General features: G+C 47.9%; 4 protein-coding genes across 4 annotated transcripts; 2 read left to right on the top strand and 2 right to left on the bottom strand.

The window, feature by feature from the left end:
• Nucleotides 1–358: 358 nt before the first annotated feature.
• Nucleotides 359–4470, top strand: K441DRAFT_592642 (uncharacterized protein; the record flags this gene model as incomplete). The annotated part of the gene is made up of 2 exons (XM_067644893.1): nucleotides 359–3209; nucleotides 3263–4470. 2 exons carry the CDS (start codon nucleotides 359–361, stop codon nucleotides 4468–4470), a joined length of 4059 nt encoding a protein of 1352 aa, XP_067497244.1.
• Nucleotides 4471–6425: 1955 nt separating this feature from the next.
• K441DRAFT_701041 (peptidyl-prolyl cis-trans isomerase D) lies at nucleotides 6426–8314 on the bottom strand. Its single transcript, XM_067653296.1, has 6 exons — nucleotides 7972–8314; nucleotides 7853–7920; nucleotides 7787–7796; nucleotides 7479–7733; nucleotides 7257–7421; nucleotides 6426–7191 (listed from the first exon to the last, which is right to left on the bottom strand). Exons 1-6 carry the CDS (start codon nucleotides 7988–7990, stop codon nucleotides 6575–6577), a joined length of 1134 nt encoding a protein of 377 aa, XP_067497245.1. The 5' UTR covers nucleotides 7991–8314; the 3' UTR covers nucleotides 6426–6574.
• A 112-nt stretch (nucleotides 8315–8426) lies between these two features.
• On the bottom strand, nucleotides 8427–9805 carry K441DRAFT_622505 (D-tyrosyl-tRNA deacylase-like protein). Its single transcript, XM_067646009.1, has 5 exons — nucleotides 9568–9805; nucleotides 9340–9518; nucleotides 9235–9277; nucleotides 8988–9181; nucleotides 8427–8895 (listed from the first exon to the last, which is right to left on the bottom strand). The coding sequence occupies exons 1-5, from the start codon at nucleotides 9572–9574 to the stop codon at nucleotides 8746–8748; spliced, it is 573 nt and encodes a 190-aa protein (XP_067497246.1). The 5' UTR covers nucleotides 9575–9805; the 3' UTR covers nucleotides 8427–8745.
• A 248-nt stretch (nucleotides 9806–10053) lies between these two features.
• K441DRAFT_670247 (uncharacterized protein) lies at nucleotides 10054–12493 on the top strand. Its single transcript, XM_067650254.1, has 3 exons — nucleotides 10054–10314; nucleotides 10379–12036; nucleotides 12166–12493. The coding sequence occupies exons 1-3, from the start codon at nucleotides 10060–10062 to the stop codon at nucleotides 12224–12226; spliced, it is 1974 nt and encodes a 657-aa protein (XP_067497247.1). The 5' UTR covers nucleotides 10054–10059; the 3' UTR covers nucleotides 12227–12493.
• The last annotated feature ends 934 nt before the right edge of the window (nucleotides 12494–13427 follow it).

The raw sequence follows: 13427 nt of genomic DNA on the forward strand, positions 1-13427 counted from the left end.
TTTGGCCAGAGGACGATGCGCCGCTCTCATCTGCACCCCAATCACGTCCGCCTCTGCCATTGATACTCGCTCCAGCGTCGACAGGTCAGCTTGCGGTGCTACTGCGTTTTTGGCCACCGCTAATGACAGCAGCGTTGCGAGCAGGAGCCGCCTCGGACCACACGAATGCTTCCAATCCGACGCGCACAGCATATCCCTTCCTAAGCTGGCTTTTGTCTGCTGGCATTACAAGCCTTCTACCTTACAGCGGCGACACCGGAATTATAACACGACGCACGGGGAGTATACCGACTCAGCGAGAGGATAAGCTGCTAGTTTTGTCCAGGATACCCTTCTTTTGAGTAGCCGAGCAACACCAATGGAGCAAGCAAGACAGAATCGGCGGAACAGGAAGGGTAATGGCCTACACGATCCCTCCCGCACACATGATAATCTCCGAGAAGAAGCAGACTCGCAGACTCGCAGTCCATATTCGTCTGCTACCATCCGTGCAGTTACACCGGAGTCTATTCCGGAAGATGGCATAGCGAAGCAATCCTACTCTCGAGATGCACGGATAACATCTTCACCGCCCGTATCCCCGCGCACTGTTCGCGATAATCCCAGGAGTGCCAACCCGCGCGCTTTTGTGGCGCGATCCAATTCTAATGAAGGCGACTACTCGCTCAGAGGTATGAGAGACTCGCAGACACGGCCACGGACCAGAACGTTGGAAGAAAGGACCACCCGTGATAAATCACCACCAAATCTTTTCCTGACAAGCCGTCATCGCATAGGCTCAGTGCACTCGACCGGCCCTGCTAATTATCAAGGCCTAGAAGAGGCTGTGACGTCTATAGGACACCCTTCGACCATTTCTCCTCCAACCCATTCCTCCTCGCGAGCCTCCAACGCAAACCGTAGTCGATTTGTCAAGCAACCTCCTCGATCAGCCTCCCCAATACCTCATACTATAACTGCCACAACTGCTCAGCCGGATTCCTGGATATCGCCAGTTCCCGCATCAGATGCTCGAAAGGTCCTGAAGCTTATGAGATCCACGTGTGGGCGGATGCAAGGTATGCTTGCTTTCCGAAGGGGAGAGAGTAATCCATGGTCACTGTCATACTGCTACATAAACGAGGAATCGGGCAGCTTAGTATATGAGCCAAAGAGCGACAACTCATACCACAGGACGCTTGTCCCGGATCTTAGAGGTTGTCGGGTCAAGAGCGCATACGACGCAGAGTCTTACACGGCATTCATTGACGTCTGTCTACATAACTCAAGCTTGGAGGTACATCTAAGACCTCCAACGCAGGAAGAATTCGACTCTTGGTTTGCTGCACTGCTGTGTTGGCAACCTATCCGTCCAAAAGGAATACAAAACAAAATGGCGAAACCACAAACTCCACTAGTAAATGAGCGTCGACTCATCGATAGCCGGAGGCATTCTGAAGTATCTCTACTCAAGGAGGCCCCAATCATTAAAGTTGGAAAAATGATTTACTGGGATACAAATGTTTCTTATAGTAACACTGGAACACCCAAGACGTCATCAAGGCCAAAGGCATACAGGGTACAGAGCTTCGGATCACGAAGGTGGAGAAGGGTATCATGCACTTTGCGTGAAAACGGAGAGCTAAAGCTCTACTCTGATACTGATGTGACTTTGGTATCTGTAGTCCAGCTGTCTCAACTCTCTAGATGTGCTGTTCAACGCCTGGATCCTTCTGTACTTGACAATGAGTTTTGCATTGCCATATACCCGCAGTACACTTCAACCTCTACCTCTTTGTCGCTCTTACGGCCCATATTCCTATCCCTCGAATCACGCGTACTTTACGAGGTTTGGATTGTTCTACTCCGAGCCTTCACTATTCCACAATTATACGGGCCAAAGCAACCCTCACTTAATGAGGATTTGGCCTCACCTCAAAGTTTTACATCGGCATCTCTAGACATGTTCCGGATGGAACGCTCTCTCTCGATCCGCGTAATAGAAGCCAGACTGATGCCGCCCATAAGCCCAAAAGTTGCGGATTATAACGTACCAAATCGACCCTCTTCCGGAGCAACGAATAGCCCCGGAGGATACTACATCGAAGTTCTATTAGATGGAGAGACAAGAGCCCGGACAGCAGTTAAAAATGAAGGAACAAACCCGTTTTGGCGGGAAGGGTTCGAGTTTCTTGATCTTCCTGCAGTGCTTTCTACGGCCTCTTTACTTCTCAAGAAGCGGCCGCCGAGTCAGAATCACAGCGAGCGTGGAGCTCCTCACGACCCGAAGCCAACCTCAGATGCGTTTAATTCCTCCGAGGGCACAGGTGGCTATACGGGCATCTCTTTCGATCAAACCTGTGGCAAGGTAGATGTGTACTTGGATGATCTCGGGCCTACACAGGAGTTAGAGAAGTGGTGGCCTCTTGTTAACATGTATGGGAACAGCGTTGGAGAGGTCCTAGTCAAAGTCAGCGCCGAGGAGAGCGTGATATTGATGGCGCGGGATTACCAGCCCATGTCTGAGCTCCTTCATCGATTTTCCAACGGCCTCACGTTACAACTTGCTCAGATGGTACCCAACGAGCTGAAGAGACTGTCTGAGTGCCTACTCAACATTTTTCAAGTTTCAGGCCAAGCAGGGGACTGGATAATGGCTCTGGTAGAGGAAGAAATTGATGGCACACTAAAAGAAACACCACCTAGCCGGCTAAGGTTCAACAGAAGGCTTGGGTCAAGCGACTCCAATGAATCATTTGGCTCCTCCAGCGACCGAGAACTATTCGTACGAGATCTTGGACACTCAGCGAAATTAGAAGCCAACCTGCTGTTCCGCGGCAACACTCTTTTGACCAAAGCACTAGATTTCCACATGAAACGGCTCGGCAAAGAGTACCTAGAAGATACTCTGTGTGAGAAGTTGAAGGAGATTAGCGAAGAAGACCCAGATTGTGAGGTAGATTCAAACCGGGTGCATTCTCAGCACGAGCTGGACCGGAACTGGCAAAGGTTGATCAACCTAACCGAAGACCTATGGAATGCGATTTATAACTCGGTTTCACGATGTCCGCAAGAGCTGAGGGTCATATTCAGACACATCCGGGCATGCGCAGAAGACCGCTATGGTGACTTTCTTAGGACCGTCACCTACAGCAGCGTCTCGGGATTCTTATTCCTACGCTTCTTCTGCCCTGCTGTTCTGAACCCTCAGCTCTTTGGATTGCTTAAAGGTGAGTTAAGCCCAAGTTGTATCGCACTGAGTATTATGTAACTAATTGAAAAGACCATCCAAAACCGAAAGCGCGACGGACGCTTACCCTAATAGCCAAATCCCTTCAAGGATTGGCCAACATGTCCACTTTTGGCGCCAAGGAGCAATGGATGGAGCCCATGAATGCCTTCCTATCTTCGCACCGGCAAGAATTCAAAACTTACATTGACTCAATCTGCTCTATCTCTTGTTCTACCTCAACCCTCTCACCGATTCCTCCTTCCTACAGCACGCCTCTAGCCATTCTCCAACGTCTGCCACCCACATCTCGCGAAGGTTTCCCATCCCTACCCTACCTAATAGACCACGCCCGCAACTTCGCCGCGCTCGTAGATTTGTGGCTCGAAAATACCACCGCATCAGCCCCGAACATTATATCTTCCGATGGCGACCTTCTCAAATTCCACACTCTTTGCGTCAGCCTGCACCAACGTACCCAAGACTGTCTCAACCGAGCGGAGCGCGCCGAACGCCCTTCCTCTTCTCTAAGCGTGAAATGGGAAGAGCTAGTAGAGCAGCTCGAGAGTTCCTCGAGCTTTGAACTACCTCCACACCATCGCAAAGGCAGCATCTCCACCTCCACTCCCAACAGTCCTACCGACGACGACATGCCCTCATCCTCCAGCACCAGCACGCCCATCACCATGAAAGCGACGCGGCCTCCGAAATCGCACCAGCAGAAGTCCTCCGTCAGCATGAGCGCGCCGTCCAACTCCGTCGCCTCCACAGCCTCGATCGTCGCCCCAACAGCCACACTAGGCTCCAGCCGGTACAAGGCCTGCATCGACAACGCGTCTGCATCGGCGTCCGCGTCTACGTCCGCGAACGAGGAAACGCCGCCCGGGTCTGCGGACGGCATGTCGACATCCGCGCTCACGTTCACCGCGAACCCGAATACGCACATCAATCTGTCGCATATCAGCGCGACGCGGCTGGCGTCTGGGACGCGCAGCGCGGGCGGGCGCAGCTTGGAGGGCAGTGATGGTGCGCTGAGTGGCGGCGAGGAATACACGACTGCGCTGCCGCGGTTCGGGGAGCGGGAGCGGGAGAGGGAACGAGAGAGGGAGCGCAAGGAGGGGAAGGGGTTCAGAGGCGTCTTGCCGTTTAAGCGGAAGCCGAGGGAGAAAGGGGAGAAGCCGGAGAAAGGGGATAAAGACAAGGATAAAGACAAAGACAGGGATAAAGGGGAGAGGAGTAGAGTAGAGAAGGGGGACCGGTAGAGGACAGGTATATTTCTCTTTTCTCAGCAAGAAGAGGGATTGCGTTTACGAAGTTCGGTTTGTGCACTAGCGATGGTTGCTTGCGTTTGCATCTTGGGACGAGGGTGGCGGCTGCTTGACTTCATTCTTGCTCGTTCATGGCTCTCAGGGTTGGATTGGATGAGGTGGGTTCCTAGAACGCTTCTTCGTTTCCTAAATCTTTTTGTTTTGCATTTTCCGGTGGCGATTTTCATTTCCCCTCAACGAACTCCCGTTTCCTCTTTCAAAACTATGCTTCTCAGCGTTCAGCGACGGGTTGTGGGGATGAAAGGGGCGGTTCCTCGGGGATCGGCTTGGTTCTGGTTTGGGGTCGGCGTGCGTACAGGTCGGCCAGACCACGCTAAAAGGTCGGCCCGATAGGCGAAACCTCCGCCCGCCACACCAAACCCCACCCTTCCCCTCCCAAACTGACCCTACCATCCACCCTATCTTTTCTTATATATCTATCTTAAATCTATTATAAAAATATTTTTTATATAATAATTATTACCTTAAAGAGCTATATAAGCTATTTATAGCTTATTTTATAGTAATTTTAATAGTTTAAGCTATTTATAAAGCCTATTTAAACTAAAATAAAATCCTATAAAGGTAAATAATAAGTTTTTTCTAATATATTTAAAACATGTTTCTAATACGTTTAGAATATATTTATAACTAATTATAAACCTATTTTAGCTATATATAATTAAAATATATTAAGAATTATTATTAAATATAATTTTAGTAGTTTAAGCTACTTTATTATAACTAAAAACTATATATCTTTATATATATAAATAAGGCTTAAATATAAATATAAATATATTTTATATATTTATTATTATATACTAGCTTTTATTACTTTTAATAATAATAATAATTATATATATATATATATATATATTAAAACTATTTACTCTCTTTATATTAGATCTTATATTTTATAAAAACTATTATAAATTCTAAGGGTATTTATAATATTTTTTACCCTTTATATTTAAAAGAACTAATATTATTAGCTTAAAAATATATATTTATATTTATTAAATTAATATAATAAATATAACTTTTATTTAGTACCTAAAGAGCTTAAATAATTCTTAATTATAAATATAATAAAAGGAACTTTAAATTATATATATTTAAAAATAGATTAGAATATGTTGGGATTACGGTGGGGGGGGTTTTGGTATCAATTGTATTCGTCTTGTTCTTCTCTCTCTACGTCTACAGGTGGAATTTGATGGATCTCCTGAGCTCGCTTAGCTCACGTGGTTAACCCAATTGGTTACAAGCAACCGTGTCTACTATATTACAGAACCTTATTCAGACAGAATATATTTAAAACTAAATTAGAACTAGATTAGAATTAGATTAGAACTAGATTAGAATATATTTTAAATTAGATTAAAATATATTAGGAACTTAATTTACTTTTATAGCTATATTTAACTCTAATATACTATTTTATAGCTTAAATTTTTTTTAATTTTAATTATTACTAAAGGAAGTATTTTAAATTAGAATATATAGTAAATATATTCTAAATATATTCTAAATATATTCTAAATACGTTCTAAATACGTTCTAAATACGTTCTAAATATATTATAACTAGTTACTTATAATAATTAATTTTAATTAGGAGGTAAGTTGTGTGGTAGAATAAGCGATTTGGGCTCGGTTGACCATACGACTTTGTATTTTGAGCTGGGGCTGCCCCGTACAGGGATTGTGCATTAGCGCTTATGGTAGGCCGACCTTTTAGCGTGGTCTAGCCGACTTGTAACCACGGGGTCGGCTTTTCCTTTCGGATCAAGGTCGGGTTGGAGTAAAACTCTTATTAGTGGGTGGGTTTGAGCTGTGCGGTTTGGGTGAGAGACATGAGTGCTTTAAGGAGGGTTCACGGTAGTAGTTACCAATCAGATTACACATCCAGTTTCGGTTTCTTGTGCTTGGGCGCTAAGCGCCTACTTTTGTGATTTATCCTATCTATACTTCATAATCGACTTCATCCATGCCGACATCATCACCTACGGATATCTGAAATATCGCTTATGGTCAGGAAAGCTTCAGAGTCATGCTCAGTCAAAGTTGAAGGCGTTCTTATACACGGCCTTTTCCTTCTTCCTCCGCTCCGCAACGCGCTTCTTCACAACCTCCAACTCCTTAGCCACAGCAGCATCGCCAGGCACGCACTTGTTCGCGGCCTCCAAATCCTCGATGGCATCCTCGTCGTTCTTCTTGCCAGCCTTCGCCAGCGCGCGCCGGTAGTACGCTTTGCCCTTCTCCGCATCCGTCGCGCCCTCGACCTCCAGCCCCTTCGACGCCGACGCAAGCGCGCCCTCAAAGTCCTTCAGCTTGATCTGCAGCAGCGCCGAGTTGGAGAAGAGCGAGAACTTCAGGCTCGCCATCTGCTTGCCCAGCTCCGGCGGGTCGTTTTCCAGCGGCTCCGGGTACTCGTGCAGGTAGCGCAGCGCCTTCTGGTATTTCGCGAGGCCGAGCTTCAGGTCGCCGCCCTTGAACGCCGTGTTGCCTAGGTCCTTAAGCTCGCTGGCGATCTTGAGGATCTCAGGCCCGGAGAACTCGGCGTCGGCGGACGACTTTTGGTCGTTGGGGTAATCTTCGTACGGGTCGCCGGTTGAGTCGGGGATTTTCTCTGTACATTTCGTGTAGTCTTCACCCTTGAGCTCACCGCAATCTAGAAACTGAGTTAGTTGTACTGGGAAGGAGGGTTTTGGGGTTGGTTCAGCGACGGGAATATACCGATAATGATGGCTTCCTGCAGTGGCTTGTCTCCGCTTTCCGTAGGGAGGTTTTCTATTTCCCGCACGATGCTCTTGCCGTTGATGACCTCACCGAACACTACGTGTTTCTTGTCAAGATGGGGCGTAGGAACCGTTGTGACGAAGAATTGGGAGCCATTAGTGCCTAAAATCTAACATCAGCCGAGACAAATCCACCAGCAGCGGGGCAGGATGCACTGACCTGGGCCAGCGTTCGCCATAGACAGTAAGAACGGCTTCTCGTGCTCCAAGGCAAAGTTCTCATCCCCGAATTTCTCTCCGTATATTGACTCTCCACCAGTCCCATTGCCCATAGTGAAATCACCGCCTTGGATCATGAATGACTTTATTACTCGGTGAAACGCGGAGCCTTTGTAGTGTAGGGGTTTGCCAGAATTTCCGTCACCCTTCTCGCCAGTGCAGAGGGCGCGGAAGTTCTCCGCAGTCTTGGGAACGACTGCATTAGAGGGTTAGACGGCGTCGTGACAGGGGAGGCAGGGGATTGCTCACTATCATTATACTGCAGGATTGTTAGCGGGGAATAAAATCATGGAGTGGGGAGCTGCAGCATCTTACCAGTTCAAAAGCTACCCTACCAGCTTCGGTGTTGCCGATCCTGATATCAAAGAAGACTCGACTGCGTGCTGTGGATGTATTAGAGCTTGTAATACTACGCTAGCGGAATGATGTATCACCTGGACCATTGGAAGCCATTTTGGAGGATTGTTATGTGGGAGAGGTTGAGAGAGATAAAGGGCTTGCAGTAGAAGTGAATTGGGAGCTATGTACGAGGAATTGGGTGAGGCTGAAGTTCAAATGCTCAGTCTAAAAGAGCTGGAAGGTTCTATACAGCAGCCAAGCCACGCTGCTAGGTGAGACGCCGCGCAACATACAATTTCAGGCAAGAACGTTTAGTTTAAGGACATCAGAGGCTTCAGCGCATGCTTACTTACTAGACCTATGACTCGGAAAGTACGGTTCCCACGCATCTGCAATACTCAACGAATGAATTTGGAGAAATTCGTGGTGGCCTGCTCAAGCGGGTATTTGATGTTTGTCTTTGTGCCAAACAGGAGGGGTCGCAAATGATTCGTCCAGCAGGCCTAGACCGGGATGCAAGTAATGTCTGTCAAACTGGTTTCAGGATGATAATAGGTTTCCTATTGCGACTTGAAGCCTAATCTATCTATCGAGAATTGCAACCAAAATCCTGCGCAATAGAAGGAAATTCGTAAATCAAAGGCAATTGAGGTTGCTGTTCTCGTGGATAATGCAGTTCTATCTAAGTTAAGATATAATCCAATATATAACCACGCTATGGACATCTACATGGTTTCCCAATGAAATATAGATATGTAAGTTCCTATTAAAAAAGCCCTGAGCTAGCCCTGTTTATAAGATATAGTATCTCAGCGTTCAGAATGCTATTTCAATGCACCGTCGATGATTGTGCGCGCTATCAAAAATACCTACTCAAGGAGTTCCGCCGAAATCTGGAATTCCTTTGTAATTCTCGTAAGATTGCCGACCAAATCATTCAATTCGACAGTTTGTCCCTCCGTATTTAAACCGCTGGGATTCTCCATTTTTGGAGGATTTGTATCAAGCTGGATGGTGACCTGATGAGCACGTTTGATTATTAGCTCTGCTCTGTGAGAGACGACTCATGAGAGTTTACCACGCCATCTATGCAGTTGAAGTCCACACCTACCGGTCCATCATTCACTAGGGTAACGTCCATCATGGCTGCGAATATGCCATCTTTGACTTTTTCCGGCTCGTACAAATCTTGAACCTTCTTGAAGAAGGACCGGTAAAGTTCCTTGGCCTTGACTCCGCTTGCAGATTGGTGGAAGTCTGGTTTATTGCCTTTCCTTGTCGAGGCGAGAAGTGTAAATTGAGACACTAAATAATGTTAGCTTCCTGCATAGTTGATCGGCGATATGACACCCACATACCACACAGTACTTCGCCTTTGATATCTAGAACATTCCGTTTCCACTACCAGTAAAATTGTGAGCTGAGATATCAACCGGTTCCAGCATCTCAGACAGCTTGCTTACGCGACCACCATTTTCATCATCCCACATCTTCAGTTTCAGAACCTTCCCCGCCATAGATTCAACATCTTTCTCAGTGTCGTCTTTGGATACTGCTGCAAGTACTAATATGCCTTTGCCGATTGTTGAGATGAGCTCTCCATCTACAGTGACGGAGGCTGATTTGACCCGTTGCAGCACGGCTGCGCTTAGTTAGAATACCGACGCATTATGGCGGTATGAAAGACTTGCTTCGCATTGTAATAGGATGGGTTGGCGGGGTAGGTCGATGTTTGCGCTGGAGGGATCTGAATAGCGGTTTCGTTGGCACCGAGCCTCTTCTGCTGTAACTTCTGCGCGCTAGTTGTATTTGAGTCGGCCACCTAGTTGAGACACACAAAACACCATAACGACGGGGGCTCTAGTAGAATGTAGGCGAGTATAGAGGGCGTGTGAGTGGTGGTGTAGGCTGTAAGGTGTTGGCTGCAAGGTGTTGGCTGCAAGGGCGAGTGAAAGATGAAACAGCGTTTCTTGGCGATCTCGCGCTAAGATAGCACTAGCGTGCTCCATGCGCAGCAACCTCAACCTCCAGAGTGAATATACGACTTTCAACATCATCCACCTCCAAGCCACCAGGAATATACGCGTGCTCGCTGACCGCTGAATGCGTATCTTCATCTAAACTAAACCGAATCTCCCAACCGGTCCCCCCGTACACTTCTCATACAAGGCTACATCATTACAATGGCTGCAAGAAAGCTAGCGAACGAGGTGGAGAAATGCTTTAAGAAAGTCGCTGAAGGAGTAGCGGCCTTCGAGGCTATTTACGATAAGATACAACAAACCACAAACCCGTCACAGAAGGAGAAGCTAGAAGACGCCTTGAAAAAGGAGATCAAGAAGCTTCAGCGATCCCGAGACCAGATCAAGACATGGGCAACAATGAATGACATCAAGGACAAGAAACCGCTGCTAGAGCAGCGGAAACTAATTGAAACAGTCTGTTACCTCCGGTCGATCTTCGTAAGTAGATCACTTGGACTTTGGCTGACAATGGACATAGCAAATGGAGAAGTTTAAGGCGGTGGAAAAGGAGATGAAAACGAAAGCATATTCGAAAGAAGGCCTATCTGCTGCATCGAAACTGGACCCCAAGGAGAAAGAAAAGCTCGAGGCGGTAGATTTCCTGTCAAATATGGTCGAAGAGCTGGAACGGCAGATTGAAACGGTCGAAGCTGAAACGGAGTCCTTACAAGTCACAATAAGAAAAGGCAAGAAGGATGGCGGGAAGGCCGACCGGATAGCGGAGCTGGAGAGGATAACAGAGCGACACAAATGGCATCAGGCCAAGCTGGAGTTATTACTACGATCACTTGAGAACGGCGGCGTGGAAACGGAGCAGGTAAAGGACTTGGAAGATAGCATCAGGTACTATGTGGAAAACAACCAAGAGGTTGATTTCATGGAGGATGACGGTATCTACGATGACCTAAATCTGCAGGAAGAAGAAGGCCTTTATGGTATGAACAACGAAGCAGACCGCGTTTCGTCACAGGATACACAATCGATACAGGATGACATTCCTGACGGAGAGCCGCGAGCCGCAAGCGTAGGCGGCGGGAGGCCGAAAAGTTCAGAACCCCCAATATCAGGTGCCCGACGGCCATCAACACAGCTTAAGTCACCACTACCGGCTCTTGCTACACTTCACACACCGTTGCCCAACGTCACAAATGGGGTGCCTGCAAGTAATATGAAACCCGCCCCACTTCCGACCAGAGCTCCAGGAGAACCATTAAAGTATGCTTCAGCGGCAGCTGCAGCTGCGGCAAGTGATAAGAATGGTGTTGGCATAGCACCTTTGCCTCCGCCACCTGGGGCAGCTGCGACGCAAGCTGCCAGTGGATTGGCGCCTTCCGGTCCCCGCATTAGCGCAACGACATCGCCATCATCAGTACACCCGCAGCCTGCTCAGCGACCAGCCGCTTCAATACCGGACAATGCTCCTAGTGTCCAAACATCAAATAAATCGCCTGCACCCAGCCACACAAGTGTTGCGGCACCAAGCACCGGGGCAGGCAGTATTCCACCAACGCCAGCAATGGAAAAGCTGGAGGGGCTGTCTAGGGCAACTTCCTCAGATGATGCAGGGCGAGCTTCCACAAGGAAGCCATTGGGACCAGAAAAGAGCGAAGAAGATGAGTCGCAGTCAACCACGCCACCATTAACGAATGGAGAGTCCCGTGCCGATGAAGAGGAAGATGAGTCGATATATCACCTTCCGTCCAGCCTCCAGGATCTCCTCGAATCATTCGAAGCAACCAAAAACGACATCACAGCCTCCTCCTCCAAGCCCCCCGATGAGCGCATGCTTGCAGCCTCAATGGCCACTATGCCAGAATCGGTTGACGCAGAAGCACCAAAACACTACAGGCCACAGAATCCATATCCATACACACCACCTCACTATCCCCAGGAACCATTGGCGATCTTTGATGACCCGAGGTTGTACTCGCGAATCGAGACCGACGCGCTGTTCTACGCTTTCTACTACCGTCAAGGGACCTACCAGCAATATCTTGCCGCAAAAGCACTAAAATCTCAAAGCTGGCGTTTCCACAAACAGTATCAGACATGGTTTCAACGGCATGAGGAACCAAAGTCCATAACGGAAGACTACGAGCAAGGAACTTATAGGTTCTTTGATTACGAGAGCACATGGTACGCTTTACTCACCACTTGGCACTTTCTATTCCCTTCAATGCGGGTCAATTGTGATGTTGGCATCCAGCGCTCATACGGACTTTTGACGTATTTTACCGCAAAGTAATTGACTGACGAAGTTTGTAGGATGAACCGACGAAAAGCTGACTTCCGGTTTGCGTACAAGTTTTTGGAAGACGAGCTATGAGGGACTACAAACAGCCTTGCTGCGGAATCTGCCCCATTGCTGTGTGGACCCCTATTGTATGAACATAAGGTAGCTATCGAATAAGCCTTGCTAAAGGCGGTATTTAGCACGGAAATATGTTCCATGACGTGACTTTTCTTTGCCCTTTGACCAACTGACCAGGTCAATTGGAATGAGAGATTCATTGTGCGTGAGACTAAGTCCTCAGGGCACTTTGACAAAGCTTTTGCATGTCGACCGCAGTACACAGATTGCGCAATAGTGAGGCTGGTAGTGATGATTTGGCTTGTGGATCCCTGTGATTTAACGAAGTACCTCATCTACCCCTCCCCTTTTCAACCTATATTTCTTGGCATTGACCTCCGTTCACACTGCCTCCAAACTATGGCAATGCTACATCACTCTGCACCTCCAGTGGCACTAATCCAGTTATATTTATGTCAAGTGTCTGAATGGCCAATTCCTCTGCTTCGGCGTCCCGATTAACCCTGTTCGCGTCATACGTCAAATTAAGGCAACGAGGCAACTGCACACGCTGTCAGCGCGTGCATTAAACAACCCATCAATCAAGACAGGACACATATCTACTTCGAGCGCTTTGGACGGTATATGAACAACCTCCCGCAACTGCCTTCTAATTTTTTCAGGCAACTTCTTGACCGGTGCGCGCGCCCACTCAGATCGGTGAGCAATCCACTTGCTTCCTCACAAGAGGGACAATGCCTCGTCCCTTCGGCTATGCGACAGGTCATGCTTCTCACGCCACTCGCTTCACCGCTCGATGCGAGCCGCTTCGCTGATTTCGCCGTTTGGATGAATTGGAGAGGGAGAGGACGAGGTCTGGGGAGTCCCTGAATCGTGGCCTGCCCTTGCCAAATCAGTTGACAAGGCTGTGGACAATTGGACACCTCATCAACGTGCTCGGAGCATGCAGGCAAGGCTGAATGTGAGGCGAAGTACTTTACCAGACTAACCTCCCAAGCTTGAGATCTTGTAATGTCCGCCTCGTTAACAGATGCAAGTGCAAGGAATTAAGCCATTGTTCTATTTCCAAGTCTCCGGTCTCCTACCAATACTTAGCAGCGGGTCAACGCCTCATTTTCTCGATATATCTGGAGTGGCTACTGACTTCCCGGGGCTGGCGACGTGTCGGCTCTTCACGAGACGCTTCACTCTGCAAAATCCTTCTCCTAGCATCAAT

The sequence above is a fragment of the Cenococcum geophilum genome (assembly GCF_001692895.1).
Source record: "Cenococcum geophilum 1.58 unplaced genomic scaffold K441scaffold_80, whole genome shotgun sequence".
NCBI classification, from domain to species: domain Eukaryota; kingdom Fungi; phylum Ascomycota; class Dothideomycetes; order Gloniales; family Gloniaceae; genus Cenococcum; species Cenococcum geophilum.

What these genes read in the sequence shown, in the direction of transcription:
- K441DRAFT_622505 (XM_067646009.1), bottom strand. An exon ending in CAAAGGCGAAGTACTGTGTG is followed by an intron (nt 9,182 to 9,234) that starts GTATGTGGGTGT and finishes AACATTATTTAG; the next exon opens with TGTCTCAATTTACACTTCTC. An exon ending in CCCTAGTGAATGATGGACCG is followed by an intron (nt 8,896 to 8,987) that starts GTAGGTGTGGAC and finishes CGTGCTCATCAG; the next exon opens with GTCACCATCCAGCTTGATAC.
- K441DRAFT_701041 (XM_067653296.1), bottom strand. An exon ending in TATGGCGAACGCTGGCCCAG is followed by an intron (nt 7,422 to 7,478) that starts GTCAGTGCATCC and finishes GTTAGATTTTAG; the next exon opens with GCACTAATGGCTCCCAATTC. An exon ending in GCAGGAAGCCATCATTATCG is followed by an intron (nt 7,192 to 7,256) that starts GTATATTCCCGT and finishes CTCAGTTTCTAG; the next exon opens with ATTGCGGTGAGCTCAAGGGT.
- K441DRAFT_670247 (XM_067650254.1), top strand. Translation starts at nt 10,060, where the DNA reads ATGGCTGCAAGAAAGCTAGCGAACGAGGTGGAGAAATGCTTTAAGAAA. An exon ending in AGCGGAAACTAATTGAAACA is followed by an intron (nt 10,315 to 10,378) that starts GTCTGTTACCTC and finishes CAATGGACATAG; the next exon opens with CAAATGGAGAAGTTTAAGGC. An exon ending in TTTGATTACGAGAGCACATG is followed by an intron (nt 12,037 to 12,165) that starts GTACGCTTTACT and finishes CGAAGTTTGTAG; the next exon opens with GATGAACCGACGAAAAGCTG.